The 27,577-nt window shown below is 34.9% G+C and overlaps 1 protein-coding gene across 1 annotated transcript in view; it reads right to left on the minus strand.

The window, feature by feature from the left end:
- EYS (eyes shut homolog) overlaps positions 1 to 27,577 on the minus strand; it is a 625,315-nt gene that overhangs the window by 473,078 nt on the left and 124,660 nt on the right. The window contains exons 7-10 of the mRNA XM_058836459.1: positions 27,095 to 27,208; positions 26,526 to 26,639; positions 10,653 to 10,850; positions 8,130 to 8,251 (exon numbers count right to left, since the gene is read on the minus strand). Coding sequence (XP_058692442.1) covers positions 8,130 to 8,251; positions 10,653 to 10,850; positions 26,526 to 26,639; positions 27,095 to 27,208 — 548 coding nt within the window. The remainder of the gene's footprint in view (positions 1 to 8,129; positions 8,252 to 10,652; positions 10,851 to 26,525; positions 26,640 to 27,094; positions 27,209 to 27,577) is intronic.

Consider the following 27,577-nt stretch of genomic DNA (forward strand, 5'->3'; position numbering starts at 1 on the left):
TCTATGTATATTAACCTCAAAAAGGGTACTAGATTGAAATATGAGAGATACACTGTCTGACTAGAACAGAATTAATCTGAATGGAAATACATTTTATTGAGACATTCAGGGGGTGCTGGCTGGTATTAAAGCTGTACAGAAACAATCATAATGCATTTATGCAATATATCAAGTCTTTGCCTTAGCATAAAAAATTCATAAAGTATTAAAAATGTTAGTAGAGGACTCTAAATAAGCTTCCCTTTTTTGTAACGGATCCAAAAGGTGATGAAGTTGCCTAACAATTTTTAAAGCCTTGGCATCATGTCTCAAAGAAGCAAATGCGTAGGCAATTACTACTTCAGAAAGCTGGTTAACCCCAAGTTCTGATGGGTGTATGTGCAAGTGTGTCCCTGCATAGGGCTTCAATAGCCCTTACAAAACATGTTTGAAGGCAGGACTTGGGTAATGCGGGAGAGTAATGAGGAAATAATCAAAGGCTGTCATGATTATTCTGAAAGGGAATTTTGGTCAAGAGTTTTGATTTCATTCAAACCCACATCTGGCATAATCTTGCATTTTCACAATTCCATAATAGACCTGTAGAAATCAATTAATAGGATTGCTCACTAAATGAATTAAACGTACTAAATTAATTCCAGTGCTTTCAGAGTCAATTCTCCTGTAAAAGGATAAACTATTAGAATAATCATGAAAGTTACTTTTTCTGGGAAATACCTCAGGATATTTCAGAATTTTATGTTAAAATATATATATATAATAAAATAAACATATAATTATATAAATATTATATATAAATATATAATTTGGGTTTTAATTTTTTTTTTCTGAAAGAGCATAGCTAAGTAACAGAAATAAGAACAACTGGCTCTTACAACAGGTAACTCAGTGCCTAGTAGTACAAAACCTGGTAAATTGTCATGGGTGTTCTTCAGCTCTCTTTTCCATTGTCATAAGCAAAATAGGATAAGGGTCGAATGATAATGAACAAACAAACAAACAAATAAACAAATAATACTGCAAGATATGAACCCTGGGCAGGGTCACTTTCCACTAGATCAAGTTGCTTCCAGGGATGGGGCATCCATAGCTTTTCTGAGCAACCTGTTCCTGTGACTCATCACACTCACAGTAAAAAGTTTTTATTCAGAATCCTTGGAACAGAATATTAAAACCTAAAGGAGGACAGATTGGAGAACTCTAAAATAACTAAAAGAAATAGGATAACAAATCTTTCTCTGGGCTATTTTCCTTTCCAAGTGCTACATAATTTTCCCAAGCCTGAAGAGGTTTGCAACTAGAGAGACCTAATGAAACTAGAAAATGACCTCCTAGTCTTTGGATGGAAAACGTTAATACATAATTTGTCAGTTGTACACATTTTATGTGATTTTTTTTTTTTTTAATACAAACAGAAATACAAGACTGTTCTTTATTCCTGCATAACTTATTTTGTTGTCAAAGAGACACCATAGTGTAATTCATAATTGATGGAGTGGGAGTAACATTCACACTTTCTCTGGAAAAGCAAACAGTCAGGTGAAAAACTATTTCATATACTTTAAGCAAAAGAAAACACCCTTCCTGCTATATGGAAAATTTATTCCATATGTAATTAATTCTTCCAGCTAATTATTGTGTATTGTGTGGCAAGGCCATATAAGCGGGAAGCCTTCAGAGAGTGACTGAGCACCTAAGAATTTTACCATTTAATTTATTTCAGAATAATGTCCTTGTGGACCCATGCCTTTCCGTGACCTTCTGCTCGATAAGTCTGCTAAGTACATGCCATTATGTACTTCTCTGCAGCTAAATGTCCTTTTTTAGAATTCCCTTCTTTATAAATCAGTGACATTTTTGTAGTTCCAAGTCTCTGTAATACCACTGCCAGTCTTTTAATGCCCTCAAAGGTACAAACTCTTCTTTTCCCACCTCAAAAATAATGTTAGTCTCCATATAGTGCACAAATCAAATTTAGGGTTATGCTTTCCACAATTAGGCCATGATTCTCCAGCTTCTTCCTTATGTTGTGAAGTTCTTCACTTCTTTCCCTGCTGTCACTGATTTTGTCTGTCCAGCCTCCTCACTGCGGGCAAAACTTAAAGCACGCCATCTGGGACTACCTTCCTGCATCTTTACCACATTGATTTGCCTTCTGTTCACAAGTCCCGTTGGAAAGCCAATCTTTAACTTCCTCTTAATCTCCATTTCATCCACTTTGTGACAGTTTTATTCATTCTGTTGAGTATTTAGAGCTCAGTTTAAGAAAAAGAAAATAGAAAGCTTTCACTTCTGTGGTATTTAATGACATTGTTGGTTGAAGCTAAAAAAAATTATATATGTCTGCACCTTCTTTCAAAAAAATCAAATTAAAACATGTTAAAATATTGTCATAAATAAATCAAATAAATGGAAATATGATACTTGTTTGCCAAAATCAACTTTCAATTAGATGAATAAGGCATTACATATCATAATCACTCTATCCAAGAAATGTATAATATCACAGATCAATACCAAGGACATTATTGACTAAGTCAGTAAATCAACAGTTCATTTTGTGTATTCCAATGTCTTTGACTCAACAGGACTTATTAGAGCATAAAAGAGTACATCCAATAATGAGTGAATTTTCAGTTTTTTACTGTTATAGTCACTATATTAAAAGGCAAAGGAGGGAGACATTTCAATAGATATTAAAAAGCCTTTTATTGAACGACTATGAAGACACCTTTATTTTATTTTTTTTTGTCTAAATATAAGTGGATGATGAAATATTTCAGGGATGTCAAGACAAATCTTCAGGGCAACACGGTGAGTTGTATTAGCAGCAAAACTTTGCAGAAGTACTGCTACAGTTGCTAGTTATCTAAATAACTACAACTACAGCTGCTGTATAGCTCTTTTCTAGGATGTTTAATTGGCAATATTAAACTTACAGCACAGTTTCACCAGATGGGTACTCTCGATGAGGCCAGTACATAAGTTTAAGTCACATAGAAGTCAACTTGAATTTATTTGACCTGGGAGCCATTAAGAACTTGTCATTTTCTATGTACACTGGATGCCATTCATGGTATATGGTCAGACTTTTAGTTGAGGTTTCGGACCAACTTCAGTGGCAGTGCTTGTTTGCTTTATTTCAAGCTTACAGAATTTCCACTCCCACAGAAATCTAGAAACTTTATTGATGCAGACCTATCTAGTCTTTTATTTCCTTTCAAGTGTCAGACCACCTGCACTCATCACTTAGGAAGATGATCCTCCTGAACGACCTTGAGAGCTTCTCAATGTTTTAAAATAAGTTATAGGTTTTGGAGATCATTCTTTTTATTTTCTCTATTTAGCATAAAGTATAGAAAACTCTATTTTATGAGGAACTTACGCGTAGAGTACCAATTTAGGAAATTGTTTTAGGTTAGTTTTTGTTATAAAAAATTATTTAGTAGTCGTCTCTCAATCCTTCACGTAAGTGTTCCATACAATCCAAAATATAAGTTCCTAAAAGACTTGAATGACATTATTCACCTTGTTATAAGTACTTCTTTTCCCCTTACCAATTTAAAAACAGAAACCAAGCAATAAAATATTTCTTCTTCTAGTTCAAATTGGCATTATTGTCCATTATTTTATTGGAGTGCTCATTTCCATAACATTAAATTTTATTGAAAGGGAAATAATTGCCTTTTAAATCAAGTAAGGATAGAGAGTTAATTGCAAGAAGGACATGGGACTGCAATACAAGCATTATCATACAACAATAACTTTACTTATAGTTGATATATTTTTATTTTTTTTACATTTTTTTTACTTACTATGTGGTAAGTACAGAGAAATAGTAACTTCCAGAAACAAAGCTCTGAAGGAAACATCAATTATAATTTTCTGCATGGATATCCACATACACTAAAGTAACGGGAATCGCATTATATTTTGACATACATAACAGCACAAGCAAAAACTAAAGTTATTGTTAAGCTACTATTACCTTTTTTTTAATATAAATACTCAAAAATAATGTTTTATGTTATATAGACTACATACATGATCTCATCTTATATAAATCATTAGGGACAACATATCTTCTGTATGGTTCCCAAAAATACTTTGAATTAATTATTTTAATTTTTAAAGAAGAATTTGCAAATTAGTCTGGTGAAACCCAACCATAAGGTGGCCATTATTCAAATGCTGGCTGGACAACAGTATGCACATGGAAGGTGTGAGTGATTGCCTTTGAATCACATGATTTATTTTGTTCTTTATTCCTCCTCTTTGCTTGTTAAACCATCTCAACCCACTAGTTTTCTTCTGTTTTCCCTTTTCTATTGTCTTCACCATCCCATAGAGAGGACAGAGTATGTGGCTGTGTGGTCCTTAGGTGGCAGCTGGATCAACCCCTCACTAGTGTAATTTCTTGTGCTTTTTCTTTCTGATGCATTGTTAAGACAACATTGCTATCTAAATTTAAGGCTCTATGTTATACACGGTGCCAACACCAAAGATGAAGGATACATATTGAGAGTGTCATTCTGACATTGGTAATTCACTCTCACCTTGAGAAAATGAAGCAAAGGAATTTGAGCTGCTGGACTGCAGAATGCATAACAAAGCTTTTATTAGCATAAGGGTAGTTAATTAACTATTCCTGAGCCACCAGAGGGTCTAATATGACTGACAGTGGTTTGTGCTGTCATATAATAACCCACTGGTATATAACCCTTGGAGAACTGGAATTTTCAGATGCAATAGGAAATCAGGATCCCCTTATGCTGATCTAGTTGTGTGATTAAACTTTGTATTTCACCTATCCTGATCTCCCACCACAGGAGGATTAGACTAGATATTAGGAAAAATATCTTCATTAAAATGGTGTCAAGCATCAGAAGGGGCTGCCTAAAGAAGTGATTCAGTCACCATCCGTCAAGGTATTTATAAGGTGTGTATGTGTGGTGTTCGGGGACATGGTTGAGTGATGAACTTGGCAGCCTTAGGCTTTCAGTTGAAGTCAATGAACTTGAATATCTTTTTCAATGTAAATTATTTTATGATTAATATTATAATTAAATTAAATGAAAATAATTATATAATTATCTCACAGTTCGGTTGTTTAAATCCACCCCTTGTCTGGAGGGCCAAGGTAAAGTCTGTTAAATATATGTTGCAATTAGAGAATATATTGGAATTCTTTCTCACGTTCAGATCTTTGGTCTTTAACTTGTATAATAAGGCTGCTGTAATATATCTTTGGAAGAAAATGGTTTTTGATGCAGAAGTTATGAAAGTCCTGAGATGTCCATCTGTTTTTAAATCTTCCTTTATTATGCTTCAGTTGCTTCCTAGCCTCTATTTTTTTATCTTTTAGAGGAGGATGAAGAGAGTCTGAATTGTTAAAAATTAATTTTCTAGGGGATTTCTAACTCATTATCTGTTATTTTACAGCTGCTGTGGATGAAGAAGCAGGAATGGGTTCTCTTCCATTTTTATGAATATATGTTAATTCATTAATCCTCTTTGTGTTGATCACTGAAGAATCTTGATGTATAAATATGATAATACGATTTGGAAAAAGTTTGGTTCTCTTTAATAATGAATACAATAAGAAGAACATAGTATGTGAAATAATATGGTCACACATAAACTGAATAATGCAATCACTTAGTGAACAAGTCTTTTAGGTCCCTTTCTAGATTCAACTTAGAAGATGATCCACATGAAAGTTATTTCAGAAACATATATAATAAATGTTAGTTTAAGTAAATATACTCTGGAGAAGAATAGAGATGGATAAATGTAAGTATTGAATAGAAATTAATTATTATTACTCAAGCAAAATGATATGAGAAATTCCCAATTTATTTTCAAAATAACTTATCCACTTAGCAGAACCCATTCTGTTTGGGGGGAGAGTTTGACAGTGAAATTGTTTTGCTCATAAAAATGCCAAAGAACAATCCTGTAATGAAAAAAAAATACTGAAGATTTTTAATCTGTGTATTAGCCATCATCAGTCCTTTCACATAAATGATTGTTATAATGTTGACAACATAGGTGAACAATTTGGAAAAGCCTGAAAGGGATCAACACAGAGTCGAATATGACAGCTTGCCATTAAGTTTCTACACCATTTATTTTCTGTTGATACTGTTATCCACATAGATGTTTTGAATGTCATGCTTTCGAAGAAACAGTGACTTTGTCTGTCTCTCACTGATTTGCTGTGCTGTGTCCAATTTTACACAAAATTGCATAGGTCTGTGACAAACGAGGTGAGAAATATATAGGAACTACAGAACAAAATTGAACACAAATAAATCAAAGAAAAAAGTATGAAAGACTTGTGAAGAAAAAATTAAAACAGTGTTTGAAATTTCAGTGAGCTACTATTCTTTGTTGTGTTAATTTTTGCTCAAATTATTAAACTTTCCTGGTTCAATACTGGAACTCATTTGGTGAAACATAGTCAAAATTCTCAAGGGGAAAAAATATAATCACTTTATTAAAAATCTGTATTTTTCTACGTTTCAGATACCTTATTTTTTGGGGACAATGTTCAAACTGCATATAAAACTCCATTTTGTCAGTCTGAATTAAAGGATCTGCTGCATTTAGGAATAGTACCTGTAATGTCAACATATGCAACACAATCTGCTAGAGAGTAAAGACAGCATATGCTTTGGGGGCATAAAATGTATTTTGTGGAATGCTCTCTAACCTGACTTTAATATTGCAATATGTGTCCAGTATGAGATTTTGAAATAGTAATTTCAGCCTAATGGTAAAAAAATAGGCATTTACAATTGCATCCAAAGACAATAACAAAAGTGTCACAAACTGTGGTCTCCATATCAAGCATTTGATTTTGTCCAAGGTGTTGACTAGTTCTCAAAATGTTAAAAAAACCCAAAAAACAAAATATTGTACAAAACAAAGCTTTCTAACTGGGAATAAAAGAAAAAGGTCTGGAAATTAGAGAATTTGAGGAAATTCTTTTCAAGCAGCTAAGTTTGGTTCAAGTTTAGGAAACAGTCACAATTGCAGGTTATCCTCAGGATTTGTCAGAAAAAAACCCAACAATTTCTTTCTTCATGTACTAAGATAAACAAGCAAGACAAAAAACAACCAACCAACCACAAAAAAAAAGCAAATCAACCAGAGAAACCAACCAAGGAAAACCCCCAAAACCCACACCTCTCACACACTTCAGGATTTCTGAAACTGAAAAGACCTTCATCAATAATGCAGCAGTCAGTGTTACCTACAGGGTTGTTCAGTTCACCCAAAATAGAGATTACAATGGTGGGCAGCTGAATTGCGGATTGTGCTGCCTACATCCTCAGTGATCTTTGCTTGTTGCTTAGACATTTATTTCATATATATATATATATGTATGAAATAAATAATATATAGACATCTACATTTAGTCTTCATAATATAATTTGAATTCTACATTTATCAGTTTAATATTCTCACAAATGTGCTGATATTAACTAGAATAAGAAAGAAAAAGCTGACCTTTCGTCCACTTTTTCTTTTTTTTTAAACTGATAATTTCTCTGACAGCCTGAATGTTTCTTAAGGAAAATATTCATACTGTATGGTCTTAGTCTCTGTTGAGTACAATGAAAACAAATTGCTTCTTGACAGAATCCTGGAGGGAGTGACAGAGAACATGGACCACCCCTGGAGTTGAAGTTCGCACAATGTGAAACTCTGTCTTATATGTCTGAGGAATTTTGAAAATAAATGCTGAAGTATTTGAAATAAATCAGCTTTCTTGGGTAAGATATTTTGTAAGAACCTTTGAAGCCAGTCCAATTTGTGTAAATGAGTATTCCTGTCACTTATAATGAGGTCATAAACACACCTAATAGAAAATTTCTGTGTCTTTTGAATTCTCTGTACAACAGTATTGACCCAGTAACTACTTTTAAATGATAAAAAAATTCCTCTTTCCCACTGCCTATAAAATTACAAATAAACAAAAATACAAGTGCCTGGAAAACATTATTATAAAGCCCTTGATATGTGGATGTATGGATCAAGAGGAGGTTTAGAACCCAGAAAAATATTGCTTTAGATTTTAGAATGAAAACAATCATTTTAATTAAAAAATATTTGCTACTAACCAGATGTAGATCAACACATGTAGAATTGTGTTCACAGGCGTTGACTATGCAGTCATCAATGTCTTGGTCACATTTCAATCCTGCATATCCTGGGTTGCACAAACAATAGAAGCCGTCCACAACTGCAACATAAATTGTACTTTACTATAAGAATCATAAAAACTGGATGTATTAAATTTACTAAGTTCCAGTTATGAACACTATCTGGAAAAGATTAAATCCAGCTTTACTTAAATGGTATGGACATGTTAAAAAAATTGAAATAAATTAAAATGGTCTCAAAGTATCTTTTAAGTATTAAAGCAGATTCATGTACTGCATTTTACTTAAACAATGGAACTATTTTGATCCATGAGTTATAAATCAATGAGTTAAAAAGTGATGTTATAAGTAATGAGTAATTTTCCATCACAAAACAATCACAAAATACATAAGATTCTATTTTTAAAATAATATCTAAATGAGATATGGCAGTTAAGCAATGTTTGGGTTTTTGTTTGTTTTTAATGTTATTGTCGTTGTAAGGAATGTCTCATATTATACCACTGTATTAAGGGAAAACTTACTTAAGTTGAATTTTCCTATGATCTCTTTTTTATCAAGATAATCATAAGAATCCCATCTCTTTTTCATCATTAGTGATCTAAACGGAGAGGGATCTTTAGAGTGCTCTGTCCATATATGGAGTTCTTGACAGCAGTAATCACACTTCTTACAGGCCTGCAATTGTCTTAACCTCAAAGGGGTCCCTGGATTCTTCATTATTGCTGAGATTTACCATACAATCTATTCTATCATCGTGTCTGTACACACAGCTGCTACTGTACTCATTAAATGCTTTAAGTCCTTCAGCACAGCAGCATTATTCATATGCTAAAAGCTTCCCAGCTTCCTCAGGATTCCAGTTTTCTGCAGCCAGTGCACATAGTGTAGAGGAACTCAAATGTCCTCATGATAAAACTCAAGCCAGAGGCACCACAAAGACAAGCTGTTCCCTGAAAAATTGGCATTTTGTCAGCATGAAGAACTTTAATACAGCTTATCTGAATTCCAGTTCAAGAATATCTCTAAACAAATGTAAACCACGTAGAAAACATCAGTAAATGTAATAGCAAATAGTCTTTGCTAGATAGAAGATGAAGTCACGCACCTTATTCCCAGAAAAGGAAAGACAGACTTTTTAAGATATTCTACTGCAAATTTTTTTGATTTTGATTTTAAATAGGAGAGTTTTAGACAATGATGTATTTAGTAATTTGGGCTCAACTCTTTAATATCTCATCTGAAACTAGTAATCTGATTAGGTCTTCTGCAAATTTTTCTAAAAAAAATGCATTTAATGGAAGTTCTTAAATCATTATTCTATTTTGAAAAAAAAGATGTGAGGAAGCAGGAGAGATGTAGAAGAAGACAAACATGGTTACTCCATGCTTAAGTGTGGAAATGAAGAAAAGTTGAGTCAACCAGGCTTGCTTTGTATTAGACCTTCAGGGAAGTGTACATAGTGAGAGGGCTATTTAATAATAACTTCAAGGATAGTTGCACAAATGAAAGAACTGAAATCCCTTAGTAGTGGTAGGAGGAACTGTGAGGCAATGGCCAGAAGCTACAGCCCGGGAGATTTGGATGGGATTGGAAGAGTATGAGCATTGCCAGACTATTTAATTGGTGGAATGTGCTGTCCCAAACAGTTTGTGAAATTTCTGTCCCTCTTCGAAGGCTTTCAAAACTCAGCTAGAAAAATCCCTGACTGATCTGTTCTAGCACTGTTAAAGTCTTGCTTCATGCAGGGCTAACTACACGACCTTCAGATGTTTTTCAGCTTTCCAGTCAGCATCTTAAGATCCTCTGAAAATTACTGCTTCTAGGTTTTTTTTTTTTGTTTGTTTGTTTGTTTTTTGGTTTGTTTTTTGTTTTTTTTTTTAACAAGTATAGAAAGTGTCTGATAGATGGTAAGAGTCCTATAAAACTTTCAAGGTAGTGCTCCATACTTAGATCGCTACTAAGCTTGGCCTGCCAGTCCAGACAGAATATAGTACGGTAGTCAAGTTGCTTCTAAAACTTTTAAGTACATCTTGCAATCAAAGAGTAAGACAGCTACATGCAGAAGGTAAACAGGTATACATTTTACAACAGTTTGAAACTAAACAGAATTTTTTTAATTCTTAGAATTATGACATATAATGCCTCACTGCTCCAAGAGCTCATTTTCAGCACCTGAATATTCTCTCAAGAAATGTAAAATGTAAGATGTTTTTGGTTAATGTAGGTATCAAAGGAGACAGCACAAATCTCATTTAAATTTCTCATTAGTTACAGTTCTGACCCCCTGGATACAAAAGCCCCAGTGCCAGGAGCTGAGGCATTTTGGCAACAATAATCCTTCTGGTACAGGTTGTGAGGCTTCAGACAAGTTAAATTTCAGTAAATTATCCACTGTTCTCCCCAGAGCAGCTCAGTAGCTACAGACACTTCAAGAGAAAGACTACTCTACATTAAAGTGAGTAACCAGACTGAACTCACTGTCATAGCAGTATCCATGGAGGCAAGGGTTAGAGCTGCACTCATTGACATTGATCTCACAGCGTGGACCCGCAAAGCCCTTCACACACTGGCAGTGGAATCCAAGGGGAAAAACGTCCAAATTCATTTCTTCTATGCACACAGCTCCATTCTCACAGGGATTGCTGGCCTCACAAGGCCTAAACTCACAGTTCAAACCTGAAAAAGAGAACGGCAAAGCTGTCAGTGTTAAACTAATGAATATATCCCTGCAGCTGCTGCCTATTATGAGCTTTATTTTCTTTATAACCCTGGTTAAAATTGAGTAGGAGGGTGTCAGAGGCACATATATGTATATTACCATGCAGAAACATCTATTTGCTTGGTATAATTAAAAAAAAAGAAAAGAAAAAAAGAAAAAAAGATAATTTATATTTTGTTTATATTACTTTATATGATACATTTTAAAATCTTAATAGCTATCTCACAGGTTTCGATAGATAGGTATATCTCCGGTCTTTTCTCTTTTTATCCTTGTGCTTTAAGCGGCTCAAAAATGCAATTTTTAGGATGTGTTTAAAAATGATTAATGAATTTTGATTGAAGCTTCCTGCGATTTTATCTTGATAATCTGTTGTCACAACTACCATGTGAATTGTTCATACATTAACCCATATTATTGAATATAAATTAAATACATGTAACTTCGTAATTGTTCTGCTTACAATCCATGACTGAATACAAAATATTTTACTGAAAATATGTTCTTATTTAATCATGAGTGAATGCTTCCATTATTTATAAAAGTTCCATACAATAAAAAAATTGCACAGTCCCATTGGACTCCTTCCTTATTAACAGTCTTGTATAAAAGATTATGTACATTTATGTGGGCTATACAAGGTATTGTGTGATTGTGGCTCTTGGTGTGGATGGCGTGGATCTAGGGTCACAGATGCCCTCATCTAAATATTAAATTTTCAATAATTAGATTAAAAGACATTTAAAGGCTCTGTAAAATGAGTCTTCATTTGTTAGGACATAAACAAAACTGTTACATGTTCTCCAGTACTGATAATGGAAATAAGGGTGGCAGAGACAACTGAGATCAAATGGGTTTGTGTTTATCAATCTGGCTGCCTTTTTCACTCACTATTGCTGGAAGTAAGTCTGTTCCTTCAGGCTTACGTTCAGACAGTGCTCAGGGACTCTCAGGGCTGTAACAAACTGTACACAAGCCCCTCTGAATCCCTTAGAAACCTTTCCATAACTACTGAAGTTGTGTCTATGCTATGGCTTTCTGGTGGGGCTTCCCAGGGTTTTCTGTACTCCAGGCCTCCTGTACACTCCACCAGTGCCCTTGCCCCAGCTATGGTTGCCCAGCCATTCCTTTCTGCAGCAGCTTCTCCCTGTCCCAACAACCTCTCTGCTCCTCAGACAGGCTGTAACCTTACCCCAGTGATGGGTAGTGTGACACCACAAGACAAAACACCTGGGTAGTATGTGGAAGATATAATCCACCCATACATTGGGTTGATCTTGGTAGCTGACAGATCCCCATCCAGCCACTCTCTCACTCCCCCTCAACAGGCAGGTGAAAAAAATAAAGAGAGAAAACCTTGCAAACCATGATAAAGATAGGGGCATAATTTACAGATTATTGCCAGGGACAAAATAGAAACTGCTTGAGGAAAACTGATTGAATTAACTACCAATTAAAAATAGCTTAGGATGGCAAAAAACAAACATAAAGCTAAAAACACCTTTCTACACCCTTCTTTTCTTCCCAGACTCAACCTACCTCCTTCGTTTCAGACTCTTCTACCTCCTCCTCACCCATGAATAGCATGGGGTGATGTGGAATGAAAACTGTGTTTAGCCCATGACAGCTCTTCTCTGACCCTCATACTTTTGCCCTGTGTCAGTGCAGACCCCCCACCAGGCCACACCTGTTGCCAGGAGCCTTCATAATGATGAAACAAACTCTGTCCAAAATGTCAGCAGAATTGTAGGTAAGCCAACTACTTAATTTAAGACAGTCATCTAAGAGCTGAATTCTAAATGCTTTCAATAACAAGAACAACAAGTAGGAACAGAAGTGAGATTAAAAAAAATCCAACAACCCTTTGACCCCAGTAATGATGCTGAAAAAAGAGGAAAAAACAGCACAAGTTGTTCCCTGTCTTTATGCTTATGATCTCTCTTATGCGGGATGATCCTGCTAAAGACAGCCGGCACTCTCAGATCTGGAATTCATGAAATTGCACAGCAAAAGAAGCCATATGGCTCATTGAGATTTTGCCCTGAAGTTTCCATATTTATATCACAACAGCTTGACATGAGTGAAAACCCTGCTGATTCCTAAAGTGAAATAACACAAATAAGCTTAACACATGGCTCACAATCCTCAATGGAACTGTCAGATGATTCAGTAATGCAGTACTTAATTTTCTTTACCTGGAGAGGCAGCTTTACCTTTGCATCTACCTTCTGTGCACTTCCTTTTCTCTTCACACTCATTCAGGAGCCCATTTATGTGTTTTTCAGCCACATCTGCTTGAGTTCTTGTACACTGGAAAGAACTGTGCTTTGAGGGAAGAGTCTTTCAAGATAAATCAGTGGGCTCAAGACAAATCCTTTTTCACTTCAGTGCAATCTCTAATAGGAGCTTGCCAAACAGATTTCTGAGAGAATGAAAACCAGCTCACTGAAGTTTAGAATCATTATTGTGCTACTTGAATTTTTCATTTCTCTGAAGATTATGAACTCTATAATCTCACTGCCTTTATTGCCAGTTGTTTTCTACCTCTACATCCCAAACTTCCTCTTCCTTATTCACGAATATAGAATACAGATAAATATATCCCTTAGTTTTCTCACCCAAGAATTGCTTAAAAATTTTTTCAGCATGACTAATTATTTGTGTCTTTCAATGTTGTCCTTCCAGCAAAAGTCAGTGTACTAAAATCCCAAGAACTAATGCTCCCAAGTATTTTTTTCCCTGTTTCCTAAAGCTGACCTCATAAACTTTTCTTGATCAAGCTATCTGTAGAAGACATCCACCACAATATTTCTTTAAATGGTTGCCGTTCCACTCTGCCTGATCTACTTGAGTGATACATCAATGAAGTCTTGCTTGTGACATTAATCAGATGTTAACCACCAGGATGCTTCTCTTCCTACCAGCAAGTTTTGGGAAAATTCTATCTGGGTCCCCACAGTTTTTGCCCCTGCTGTTGGAGTCCCCTGTATGTTATATCCCCTGATGTGCTCTGGGTCTCTGTTGGCATTGGACAAGCAGCAAGCTCTGGTAATCAGCCAGACTCTGGTAATCTCTTTCTCACATTGAGATCTCTGACATGCAAATAAACCTCCTCAGGGATCAGGTGTGGTCACCAGGTACCACTCTCCCTCAGAGAAGTGTCTTACCTGTTGTCAACCATGGCTTTATTTTAGTGGTGTTGATGAGGGTGTATGTGTCAGACTCTGACAGCTCACTTTCCCTTCCAGATAAAACCTCTCATCCAAGTAATCAGAAGGAACCCTCTTCCAGCTTTCACAGCTGGCGTGTCTCTTTGTCCCCATGCCTGAGTGTATCCTCTACCTACCCTGATCTTCTCTTCCCATCCTGCTGCTGTGGATATCAGACATTCTCCCTTCTGGGAGCCTAAGAAAAACTTTGTTTTTCATTTTGTGATCACTGATCCTGTGTAGCCTACTCTTATTTGCCAGGTCCTTCCCCTGGCAGCATGGAAACTAAACAAGGATGCATGGCGAGGTGCTCACTCCCCTTCCTCCCATGGTGTGCTGCAAACAGGAACATGAGTCTTGCTCAGGGTAGCTCCCCAGGGTGAATTACAGTGAAATTTGTGTAGATTTGAAATTACACCAAAACTATTTAATGACAACAAAATAGATTTTCCCCCTTTTTTAAGGAATTAGGGAAAACAAATTGTTACTTTAATTCTAACTATAATAAAGTTAAATAGCACAAAGAAAAAAAAAATAACCTGACATTTATGAAGAATGGTAAATTAAAATATGGCCATAAAGTAGTTTACTAAATGAGGCTAAACCACATGGAATGAAGTTAGTTGCTATTAATATTATAATATTTTTAGTGCCTTATTTCAAACAATATTCAGCACTCTTTAATTAGATAGTTAATGTCTTTTTCCTCCTACCCAGCTTTCATTGCATATTGTTGCATGAAAAATCTTTTCTTCTGCTACTGTCAGAAATGGCAAAGATTTTATTCCTAGTCTAACTGGAAGATTGGTAAAACAAAAAGATAATAAAATAATAAGACTCTGTCCATACCACTCAGTCCTTCTCCCTGAATAAATTAATTTTAACTTTCAGTGATGAGAATTAATAAGTAAAAAAACTGTTCCCTTAGAGAATCACAACTGTTGTTATTATCTTAATACATTTCTATTAAGTAATTAATTATTAATCCTAGTCATTATGAGAGGCAAAAAAATGGGAAAATAAAATTGGTTTATGTAGATTTTTTTTTGAAAAATGCATATTCACACAAAGATTAAGATTTGATAGTAGTAGGTTGGATACTAGTAGGCAGTGGTGGTTGCACACTTGCAAAACAAGTTCATTTGCTGCTGTTCTCATATCAGCATTTTTTTACAAAGCTGTAAAAAAGATGTATGATTAAGGACAAAACAAACAGCAAATAGGCTATATGTTCAATTTTTTAAATAAAAATAGCTTAATCAGAAAACAGATTTTTATGTTTTCAGCATTTTCTTTCTCTTCCAGATATTTGTTAAAGAATTTCTGTACAAATATTTTTGTACAAATGTTTCACAGTAGCTGATTGATTTCAATGCATCTATTTTGTGCTAAACATGAAACTTCTCACTTGGTCTAAAAAGTTTCTGAAACAACAGGTTTCACAAACTTTTTAGATCAAGTGAGAAGTTTCATGTTTAGCACAAAATAGATGCCTGTAATTGTTGACAGAAAAGAACGTTGTGCCAGGAAAACTGTTTATAAACTTTCTTCTCTCCCTGACATATATTTTTTAAATTCAGAGTAAAGGTGAAAAGGTAACACTCATTAAACAGTTAAATGACAAAAAAGAGAATTTCCAACAGATGAAATGTGAAAGAATCCATCAGAGAAATTAATTAATTAATTAATAAGTTCAGCTCATCTTTACAACTGTGCTTATTTCCTTTAGACAGATTTAACCTTTTTGCTGGTTTAATTCTTGGTTACATCTTATTGATTGCAATAATAGATTGTCTTTAATGGGCAACTCAAGGCCTCTCTATTAGAATAAACCTGAATAAACCTCAAAAGTATATGCACAAATGATTAAATTAAACAGTTAACTGAAGGACAATTTCCTTTACAGTTGCTCAATATATTACATTAAGTATTATACATCTTTTTCTACAAATAAACATATATTAATAACATATAATATGCTTCTGTTTTAGCATACTATATATCAAACAATGAATAATTTATTTGGAAAATACTTTTTTTTTTTTTTTGTTTAGGAGAGAGAAGCATATTGCATATTTAGAAATTTCATACTCCTGATATTATTGAGTTTCCTTTTTTACTGCATTTGCATATAACGCTTCTAGGGTAGAATTTCTAAATACCATAAATGAACACTGAAAATATATTTTTTTTTGTTGAAAAAGACTGTCCTTTTAAGGACATTAATTTTTTTACTAGAAGTCAAAATCCTAATCTATAAAAATGACATAGAAAAAAAATTGCCTGATATAAATTTCTATTTCTTTATGTGAGACTATTGATAGTTGTTTGTTTTATTTGCTCAGCATAAATGTGTACATGAAATATTTTGATATGTAGTACTGAAGTTTCATATAAGCCGAAGTGACATTGCTTCAACATTGTTATTCTTCAGGAAAAGAATCTAATAAATAAAACATTTACTATTAACATTTTAAGGAATTAAATCTGACAACAGTTTTCAAATTCAGTGTTTTGCTGTAAAAGTATGGCTTGCAAAATGCATCTCATTTCAGAGTCATGGTACAATTATGAAAATATAGTGAAAATAAAATATCTACCAAGAAAGTAAATGTGTAATTTGGACAGAAATTTCCTAAATTATAACAAGTAGTTTGGTAGTGGTGTTTAATATGCATTCATGAGGACAAGGAACTTTCAAGAACTAGAAAGCAGGTAGCAGCACCAGCACTGTGATTTTGTGATCACTACAACACCATTGTTTCAGTCTTTTTTAACTTATCTTTTAAAAACAGAGCTTAAAGACACTTCTAACATTGAAATGAATCACTACTTTTTTCCAAGATAAATAAGGTAAACTGAATTCTTTACAATAAAAATAAATATATATTTAGTTGTGGGAGAAAACTCAGCATATAAAGGCACTATACAGCTGTGTAAAAAGAGACCTTCCACCCCCAATCCCTGCCCCCAATCTATAATGCAACTTACTGTTTTCCCAAGATAATCCTTTTGAAATGAGTGGATAGAACAAATTTAATTCAAAAGCTATTTGATCACTTCAGAAAAATATGTGGTTTTGTTTTCATCCCCTTTACACAGCTCAGTAGCTCTTGCTCCCAAAGGCTGTCATAGACTTGCCATAAAATCCCAGCAACACTAATGAGCAAGAATTTAGATACCTAAAATCTGAGTTCCTTGCAACTGTAAATATTAAATGCAATAATGCTAAAAATAAAACTGTGTCTATTAAAGTTCAAAACTTTGAGAAGGTTAGATGTAACTCTAAGCTTGCTATTATTTTAAAAACTGCCTGCTTATCTTGATCTGCTATGGGACACAAGAAAAGAAAGTATCAACAACTGAGATTATTAAAGACTAGTGAAAGTAAATAAAAATCCAGAAGTACCCTGGAAGTGGGTAGGAAATAGAAAAATATCTGAAGCATGTGTATTTTCATATTACTTGAAAAAAAGCTGAGTATTATAATCATAGTTTAAAAACATATCAAGTGTTTTCTTGAACTTCAAATTTATAGCAAAACCATTTTGTTCTTTGGAATCCAAATTCTATTTTTCATTAATGGAATTACTTTGAAATTCTGCATATAAACAGTGGAAAGACATTTTCTCTGAAATCCATACTAACTGAAAATCATATACTTGGGGTTTTTTTAAAGGAAAGATAGTTGAAAAATAATACTTAGCGCTTTTCAAGTAAAAATACATTTCCTTAATTATATATGATAATGCAAAGCATGCAACAGTGCTGAAATAGAGTATGAGAAAGACCCACATCACACACTTTAAAATAAAGATCACACTTCATAAATACAGAGATGTACTTATTATGGCTCCATACCTGTATAAATTTCTGTAAAAATAGAAAAAAGCAAAAGTTGAATATATTATTTAGGTGCAATTTTTTTTTCATCATGGTATAAAAGTTTACAATGAATAAAAGATGAAGATATATCTGTATCCACACCTGTGAATTTCATATTTCATATAAAAATATGCTTCACTTTTCTCAGAAACCAAAAGAAGAATTTCACTTAGGAAAACACTCAAAATTTTTTTTAATACTGAAATATATGGGAATGCTTTTCTTTTCATTCTTTATTTTATCTGCATCAGGATTCAACTGAAATTAATAGTATGTATGGAAATCTTAAAGAAAACTTGTATATAATTTAAGTTTTCCTCATGGCTTAGTGTGAGTTTGAGTTGCAATAATGGCTACCTTTAGTTCTGGTGGTGAAACTCTTCTATGTTCCAAGATCACACTTTTAATTTATTAAATTTATTTATTAATTTATTTAAATTTATTAAAATTTGAGTGATTAGAGATATTATTTATAGCATTTGATAGCATGATTATAATTTTATTATTTCTATTTTTTTGCATTGGCAGATGACCCTATGCCATAAATAGGCTCACTATGTATGAAAATGTATGAAAATGCATGAAAATAAAGCTAAAAAAATTTTCATCAGTAGCCAAAAAAACTCCCTCTGAAATTTGGTAAATTTTGCTTTGAGTAGCAGCAATGCCTTCATAATTTGCAGGTCAGCCCTGGAGAAGGTAACTATGTTTTAAGTCTTTAAAAATGGTATTTTGTACATACGTCCTGGAAAATTAAGGGCCAGATTTCTATTTGCAATGAGTAGAACTAGTATCATCTCCATAAATTAAATCTGCTTCCTGAAGAGAGGATCTTGTACACCATTCTCACAGAATGACTGATGAACTTCAAACTTCTTATCAGCTGTAGGTGACTGGATTTACACATGGAATATTCCCAGATTACTTATGGCTGTAAAGGCTTAGAGAACTTTTCTTGTGGATCCTGATGTTTCCCAAGGTGCAAACTAAAAGCAGAGTTGAAACTGCAGCACTTACCCCACTGAATTTGTATGGACAAAGTTAAACAAACAAGGCTTTTAGAGATGCCTTTGTGTTCTCAGCACTGTTCTGAAAGGCCACAGCTCTCCTACAGACCTTGGCATATCTGCCAGACCCTTGTGGATATCTAACATACCCAAAATCACCTAAGCAGATGCTAGAAATGCCCAGGAAAAAGCCTTTCTCTCTGAATTACTTCATTTTGGAGACAGAGGCAGCTGAGTTTATTCATCTAGATGGCAGCTTTTAGGAACAAATAAACCAATAGAACTATCAGAAAAAAACATTCCAAAGTCCTGCAGTGACTTCATATATGAGCCAACAGCGAGTCCCAGCTCACACTGATTTGCCTTTAGGCATTACATATCCTTAATGGTTCAGAGGAAACTCATGTTTTCTAGGTAATATAACCCAAACCTGGCCACTCTGCTTCTCTTCCCTCAAAAAGCTCCAATGTGATGCAGAGGGGCCTTCACAGATCTATGCATCAATTTAATTTTTCCCATAAATAAATAAATAAAATTTTATTTGGCTTTTCAGTGTCAAGGGAGACTCAAAGCAAGATAAAACCTGACATTGAACAGAGTATAGTGGTTTATGGTCTAACACAGAGATATACTAGAAAGAGACAGAGGTCTTGCAAACCTGCCTGTTTGCATGGATGGGGCTTGGTACAGGAAAGAATGAGGTTTGGCCTATAAGCAGTGGAAAAGTAATTGCTCCATTATCTCTAGCTTTTTGCCTTCACGAGCACTTACATTTCTTATTTTCTTTTTTGTAATTAGCTGTTCCCATTATAGTGTCCTGTGATGAAAACTCCATTATTACTCTTGTTTTTTGATAGACTTAAGCATTTTATTTTCTGCTGAGTTGCCTTTCTTACTAGTTGACTTTCTTTTGCAACATGTTTGATGGTCAATTACCATTTTTGCTTTGATCTTAATTGGAACACATTTGGAGATATGTCATTAAGGCTGCAAGAAATAAGTAGACATTTCCTCAGAACTGAATTTCAATTTTCCTCTGCAATTGCATATATTTGATTTAAAAGGTCATACCTATTACCAACATCTAGACAAAATACATACAGTGCATTTTTTTAAATGAGTCATGTAAATAATTTGGATCAAATTATAAAATTCTTTGCTCCATTTATTAAAAACAAGTTATTAAACAACTGGTGGATTCTTTTTGTTTTTGTTTTTTTTTCGGGGGGGGGGGTTGTGTGGTTATTTTTTTAAATTTTGTTTTTTTTTCAGGAAAAAAATCACACCAACTCTCATAGGACTATCACATAGCCAATATACAGTCTCTAACTGAAACTTGAATTTTAATGCTTCCTTCCTTCCTGAGCTTTCTTTGGGAACAACAGATTACTGGCTCAGTCCATGTGTCATGGAAATGTTGTTAGTTAGTTTCACATTTTCCTTAAATACATGTGTAGAAAATGGGGAAAATTTTCAGTTCTGGTGTGGGAGGGCAAGATCTGTTCTTCGTTATCAATAATACCAAAGAAGAAAAAAGCTGCCTTTTAAGTCTTACTTTATCTTCTGTAAAAATGAGCTGGTCTAGAAACTGTAGTGAGATCATTCACCTTTTGCATGTTAAGAATGCTGAAAAGCAGCTTGGCTAATACAGGAATAAACTTGCTCTGCTACATCAAGGACTGCTGTCTAGTAGATGTGAGTAACTTCGTTTAAGTGGCTTAAAATGTGTTGGCATTTCAAAGCTCTGAACAGTAAGGTTCCATAAATTACTATGAACTTGACTGTTAAAAGAATATTCAAATATACCTCAATGTTCTTACAAAACACTAAAACCACCAATAAAAACAGCATGGATATCAATATAGATAAAGCTGGAACCTTTACTAATTGCAGTGCTTTTGAATATGTTTGAATTTTTAATGGGACAACTCAGTATTTTCTGACAGAGCCATGGGAGTTTTCATTCTACCTTCCATGAAGTTGTTAGGATCCCTAAATGGGATACAGCCTCACTATGTTTCTCACTCCTGCTCTCTGCCTAAGGACTTAATATCAATTCTGTAATAACTGTGATTCTGTTATAGAAAGACTTCACTTTTAGAATCATTATAATAGAAAAGCTACTATAATAACTTCCCAGCTAGGACACTCTAATGGAATCAAATTCTTAATAACATTAAAAACATTAAAATATTTTCTTTTTCTTGCACACAAATCAAGTTTATTTTCCTTCCTTCTCCCAGTTCCAGTTGCTTTGTCAGCAGGGAATGAAACAGCTTCTCTCTTCTCTGTTTCTGAAGAACTTTAGAATGTCCACTGATGTCAAATAATGTCAAATAATGATGTCAATCAAAATGTCCAATATACATGTCTATCACTGTTACACCTCAGTTATGACAGAAAACAGGTGGAAATGGAGACGTTTCTAAAATGCATATTTGCAGATACTACTATATAACAATCTAACAGAAGCAACTGTAGCAGACACATTAAGGTTAAGTCCTTTATGTAAAGAACATCACGCTGCAGTATATGTAAGTGGCAGCATGGCCATTTGAGCTTTAAAGCCTGAGGTGTGATACTGACTTCTACTATACAGTTTAGAGTCAGAACACTGCTGAAAACTAACAGAAACAGAGAAATGGATTTCTATAAATGGATTGTCATGTTTGATTAATTAAAAGATAATGAATGCATGTGTTCACAAACACATGCAGTACTTCTGGCATAGATAACTATAATAAATAGCAAAAGCATATTATGCAGACCTAGATGCTATATTTTTTTTCTGTTTAACCTTAGACACAGCATAGGCTCAGTAGGGTTCCATAACTTCTAGGTTTTCTGTGGGTTTACACAGGAATCTCTTTCTCTAACCAGATTAATAACATAACATAGTCTAGGTTTTCTTCTGTTAATCAAATCTTGACTTCTCCAAATCAAGGTCAAAATAATTATGATATAAAAGTACAGGGATTTTGAAGTTCATTATTTTGTACCATATTACAAGGGACTACAGATAAAAATAATTTTGGAAAATAATTTTCAACTCCACAAGGACAAGGAACTTGGCTGAAATAGAATGAAAATACTTCAGCTATCTTATTTAGTAATTAGAACATTATTAGATGTTGACAAGGATGTTATTTCATATCTTATAGTTTATTCAAGCCTTACAGTTTCATTCAGTTTTCTCTTTAATTACACAGAGATGGACTGCTAGTACCCTCAAGCTGTTAGTCTGAACATTTGGGAAGTCAAAGGTAGTCATTTCAGTGGCAAAAATTTCAGTGAAATGCTAGAATTTATAAAAAAGGCCATGGACTACATGACATGGAAGGAAAATAATCTCAGGGGATAGAGAGGATTGCATTAGTTTTGTTAGAGTTACATCAGCAGCATCAGAAGATATAATTCTCCAGTGCTGTCTATCCGCTTCATGAAAATTGGAATTTCTAAAACAGAGTTGGTGCTCACAGAAGTGAAACTTCCTTCACATATCAGACTTGTTACTTTTCACAACCTGAACTAGAGACTTTTGAAGAAAAATCTACATCTATATATCATTTCCCAAGCATGATTTTTCTTAAAAGCCTTTGACGTCTTCCATTATTCTATGCAAGCCAATGGAATGAGTTTAAACATTTTTTCTAAGTGAACAAATCTGTGCTTTAAAAAACCCAAATAAAGAAACACACTGCTCCTCCCAAGAAAAATACAAGAAACTATGAGTACACAGTAATACTTTAATTAAATTCCTGATGACTTTTCATATTTATATACAACTAGTATAAAAGGTTTTAAAATATGAAAGTATCCATTCAGGATATTATGAGGTTTGCCAAGCATAAAAATGAATAGCAGCTATCTTGCTCTCTGAAAACTTGAAATGTGAAGAAAGAAAAAATTTGCTTTTCTCTTTTTTAAAAAAATGAGGAAATGAAGGGGAAGGAAAAAATAAAACCCAAAACTTTCTGATCCTAATCTTCCTTAGCCTCCTTGTCAAAATAAACAAAAAAATAGTCAAGGAAATAAAAAAAAAAGTAAAATAAATATATGTAATCAAGTTTTTATACATAGAATTAATTTCCAGCTTAATCTGACAGGCTATATTTTGTAGTAATGTGTCTGAATGTCCAAATAATGCTCTGAATTCCTTATTTCCATATTCTATATAGTAGGGGTCTGCTGTACATCTCCTGATCAACTGGTTCATGTTCCTGATATATGTTCCTAGTAATAGTGCATGCCCTTCAAGTCAGATTTTGTGATGGAACAATCAAATCATTGCAATATACTGTGGAAATACATCCTCAGATTGCTTTCCAGGTAAATGACAGCTTTCATAATACAGCATTTATTGTTTTCCACTGAGAATATCAGAAGCAAGAAAATCTGTGAAAATACTCAGAACCAAAACAGGTGTTCCTATATAATTTTTTGCCATTAATATCATGTATGTACTTTCTTAACTAACTAATTCTGTAATCTGTAATTAGTGCACAAAGCTGTTCATTAAAATGCCCTGAATATATCCAAACAATTATAAAACACAGTTTAACTAACCATTATGTTGGCTTACTGTGAATGCTACATTTACAGCAGTTTAACACTAAATAAACAGATGGTGTGAGACAGAGGTAGCATTTTATGTAAAACTAAATCTACTTTTATTTATACCCATATAAATCTAGGCAAGACCAGTATAAGGATTTGATCTTGGAAGGTGATGAATAGAGCTGTAAAGAAGTAAGCAGCCTCAGATATCCTGTGCCAAAATATTATCATAGAATGGAATAATAGAATCATTTATGTTGGACCTAAATGACCTCCATGGCCATCAAGTCCAACCCCTGGCTAATCACCACCCTATCAATTAAACCACCAGCACTAAGTGCCATGCCCAGACTTTTCTTGAACACCTCTGGGGATGGCAAAGCTGGTACTTCCCTGGACAGCATATTCCAACGCTTAACCATGCCCTTTCGGTGAAGAAATTCTTCCTGGTATTAAACCTGACCCTTCCCTGGTTCAGCTTGAGGCCACACCCTCTTGTCATGTTGCTGGCGGCTTGGGAGAAGAGGACAATCCCCACCTTGGTACCATCTCAGGAAGTTGTAGAGAGTGAGAAGGTCACCCCTGAGCCTACTCCTCTAAACAAGCTAAGCAACCCCAGCTCCCTTAGGCACTCCAGATACGACTTACACTCCAAAACCTTCACCTGCTCTATTGCCCTCATCTGCACATGCTCCAGCCCCTCAATGTCTTCCTTGAAGTGAGGGGCCCAGAGCTGAACACGGGATCTGAGGTGTGGCCTCAGCAGTGCCCAGTACACTGGGGAGGGACTGGGGGATAATCCCTGCCCTGCTCCTGCTGGCCACACTACTGCTGACACAGGCCAGGATGCCACTGCCTTCCTGGCTACTTTGGCACACGCTGGCTCATGTTCAAACTCTGTCCACCTCAAGTTCTTTTCTGCTGGGCAGCTTTCCAGACACTCCGCCCACAGCCTATAGGGATGAATAGGGTTGCTGTGACTGAAGCGTAGGACCCTTCACCTTGTCTTATTGAACCTCACACCACTGACCTTGGCCCACTGAACCAGCCTGTCCTAATCCCTCTGCACAGCCTTCCTAACTCCCAACAGACCAATAATCCCACCCAACCTGGTGTCATCTGCAAGCTGATTGAGGGTGCCCTTGGGCCCTTCACACAGGTCATTGACAAAGATATCAAACAGGACTGGGCCCAATACTGTGTCCTGGGGAACCCCACTAGTGGCCAGCCATCACATGGATGTGACCTCATTCATCACCACCCTCTGAGTCTGGCCATCCAGACAGCTCCTAACCCAGTGAAGAGTGCACCTGTCTTAGGCAAGGATTACCAGTTTCTCCAGGAGGATGCTCTTGGAGACAGTATCAAAAGCTGTATGAAGTACAGGTAGACAATGTCTGCAGCCTTCTCATCACCCACCAGGTGTGTCACCTGGTCATAAAAGGAGATCAGGTTGATAAAGCAGGACCTGTCTATCCTCAAATCAGATGCCTGATCCCCGGTTGTCTTCTATGTGTCATGTGATCACACTCACGATAATTTGTTCCATAACCTCTCCAGATGCCAAGGCCAGGCTGATAAGCCTGTAGTTCCCTGAATCCTGCTTCTAACCCATCCTGAGAATAGGCATCACACTGGTCAACCTCCAGTCATCTGTGACCTTCCCAGTTAGCCAGAACTGATGACAAATGATGGAGTGTCTTGGTGAACTCTTCTGTCAGTTCCTCAGTGCCCTCAGGTGGATCCCATCTGGACTCATGAATTGTGAGTGTCTCAGTGGCACAGCAAGCCATTAGCTACTTCCTCCTGTAATGTTCTGAGGATCTCAGTTATGTTTTATGAGTCCTACCAGCAGGGCTTACCTTTTCCATTGAGAGTATGAGATGCTGCTCGTCTCTTAAAGGATGACTACAGAAAGGTTGACTTCCTGAATTTTTAACTACTTACTTAAATTTCTAAAGGAATACAAAATTCTGCTGGAAAACTGGTTCCTTTTGTAACACGTACTCAAGAGACTGATATTCCTAACCATGTACTGAAAATTATTTTACATCTTCCTGCACAGAGGCAATTCTCATACTGCAGTAGTCATTTACTTGCTATTCTACTGGATTTTATTCAGTAGAATATAAATCAAAACTAACAAAAATGACAAACTAAATTTTGACCATTAATTAAAATAATAAGAACAAACGTGAGTGTTTGTTCATGAGCTCATGAATAATGAATTTTATTCAACTATCTTCCCTAAAGGGGAAAAGTCCTGCTGTCTCAACATACCAGGAAAATTGCCTTTTAATGATTGTTCTGGAATCCTAAGTAAGTATCATTATATTGAACTGCTGGAGGAAAAATGTATTTATATTTAATTTATAAATCAATAGGTGCTTTTAATTGACACTATCACTTGAACTAGATTTGCTCAAGAACACCACTCAATTTGTTACTTTAAATTGTTTTAGCAGTAAGTGTTTAAAATTTAACCCCAAAATTTCTATGGGAAAGGTCACAATAACCTTTGCAATTTAAATGTGTTTCTTTTAAAAGCATCAAGAGAAATAATCACACAGTTTCTGGATTCCAAGGTTGCTATAAATTGTTTTCTAAGAATGATGAAATAATGTAGAGAATGCCAATAAAATTGGAGAGAAAACTGTGCAGAAAATCAACTAGTCTTTGTGATGGCAGCTTAATGGGTACATACCTCCTATAACCTATGAAAGCAATTTTATTTTGTTAACAAACTGATTTTAAGTTATCAATTCCATTTAATAAGGAAACACACCTAGCATATGTATAAACAATGTTCCCTTCATCTTATTTGCAGCAGAAGGCTGGTCACTTTGAGAGCTTTGTTTGAGAAAGTGAAGGACTATTAATGCTGTGGGAAGACTGAAATGCATTTAGACAAGTGACAGAAATGTCTTCTAAAGTTAATTATGTTTGCTTTCCCCTCTCCCTTGGTGTTCATTACCTTTAAACGGAGCCACACATTGGCAGAAATAATTACCAGGTTGGTCAATGCAGGTGGCTCCATTCTTGCAGGGAAATGAAGCACATTCGTCTATATCTGTTTCACATTTTGCACCTTTGAAAAGATGAAAGTTGAAGATGAACGCTTATTAAAAATTCAGGTGCCAATTTCTAATTCATTTGCACCACAAAAATCTCAAGCAACTTGTGAAGATAAACTAACATACATCAGCCAAATAAACAGCCCCACTACTAATATCAACATCCGTTTTGTTCTTATAACCACAAATACATACCAACTTATTTCTGAGTTGCTAAATGGCAGCTAGTCTTCCTTATGTGTTCAAGCTTTGAAGGCATTTTTAAATGCAGACTAATTTATGTTGTGCTATGTAGATTACAGATGCAGTCAGTGTGTTCCAGTTTGTTGGACTGGAAATTAAATATTAGTCCAGGGCAGGTACAGAGAAATGACAATAAAACACAAGTAAATTAGTCAATAATGTCTTAATGGATGCTTTGTGGACTACCTGGCCGTGGAAAACAAGGTTTATGATGAAAACAACTCACCAGTAAAACCAGGTAGACAAATGCATTTATAGCCACCAATAAGGTCTGCACATGATGCATTATGAAGACATGGAGAAGACTGACATTCATTTATATTTGCTTCACAAGTTGTACCTATAAATATAGAATCGAGGAAAGGGGAAAGAAGATATTCCATGGCACCTTTAGGTAAAAACCAACATTTATTTTAACTGAATATAACTCACACATCAGAATCTATTTGACACTCTTTTTATATTCACATCTGGGTGTTTACGACAGACGTTCATCTTCTGAATGTTCACGCTGTCCACTAATTTTTAAAAAATATTAAAAGTACGGTCATCAAATAGTTTACTAAGTCTTAAAGCAGACAATTTCCTTATTATATAAATACAGAAGAACAGAAACCAAATTACATTAAGGATAATAGACCATATTGCTGTGGTGAGAGGAAATATTTTTTATGTTCATGATAAGGCAAAAGATGTACTCCTTTAAGAA

This window comes from Poecile atricapillus, chromosome 3 (assembly GCF_030490865.1).
Source record: "Poecile atricapillus isolate bPoeAtr1 chromosome 3, bPoeAtr1.hap1, whole genome shotgun sequence".
NCBI classification, from domain to species: Eukaryota; Metazoa; Chordata; class Aves; order Passeriformes; family Paridae; genus Poecile; species Poecile atricapillus.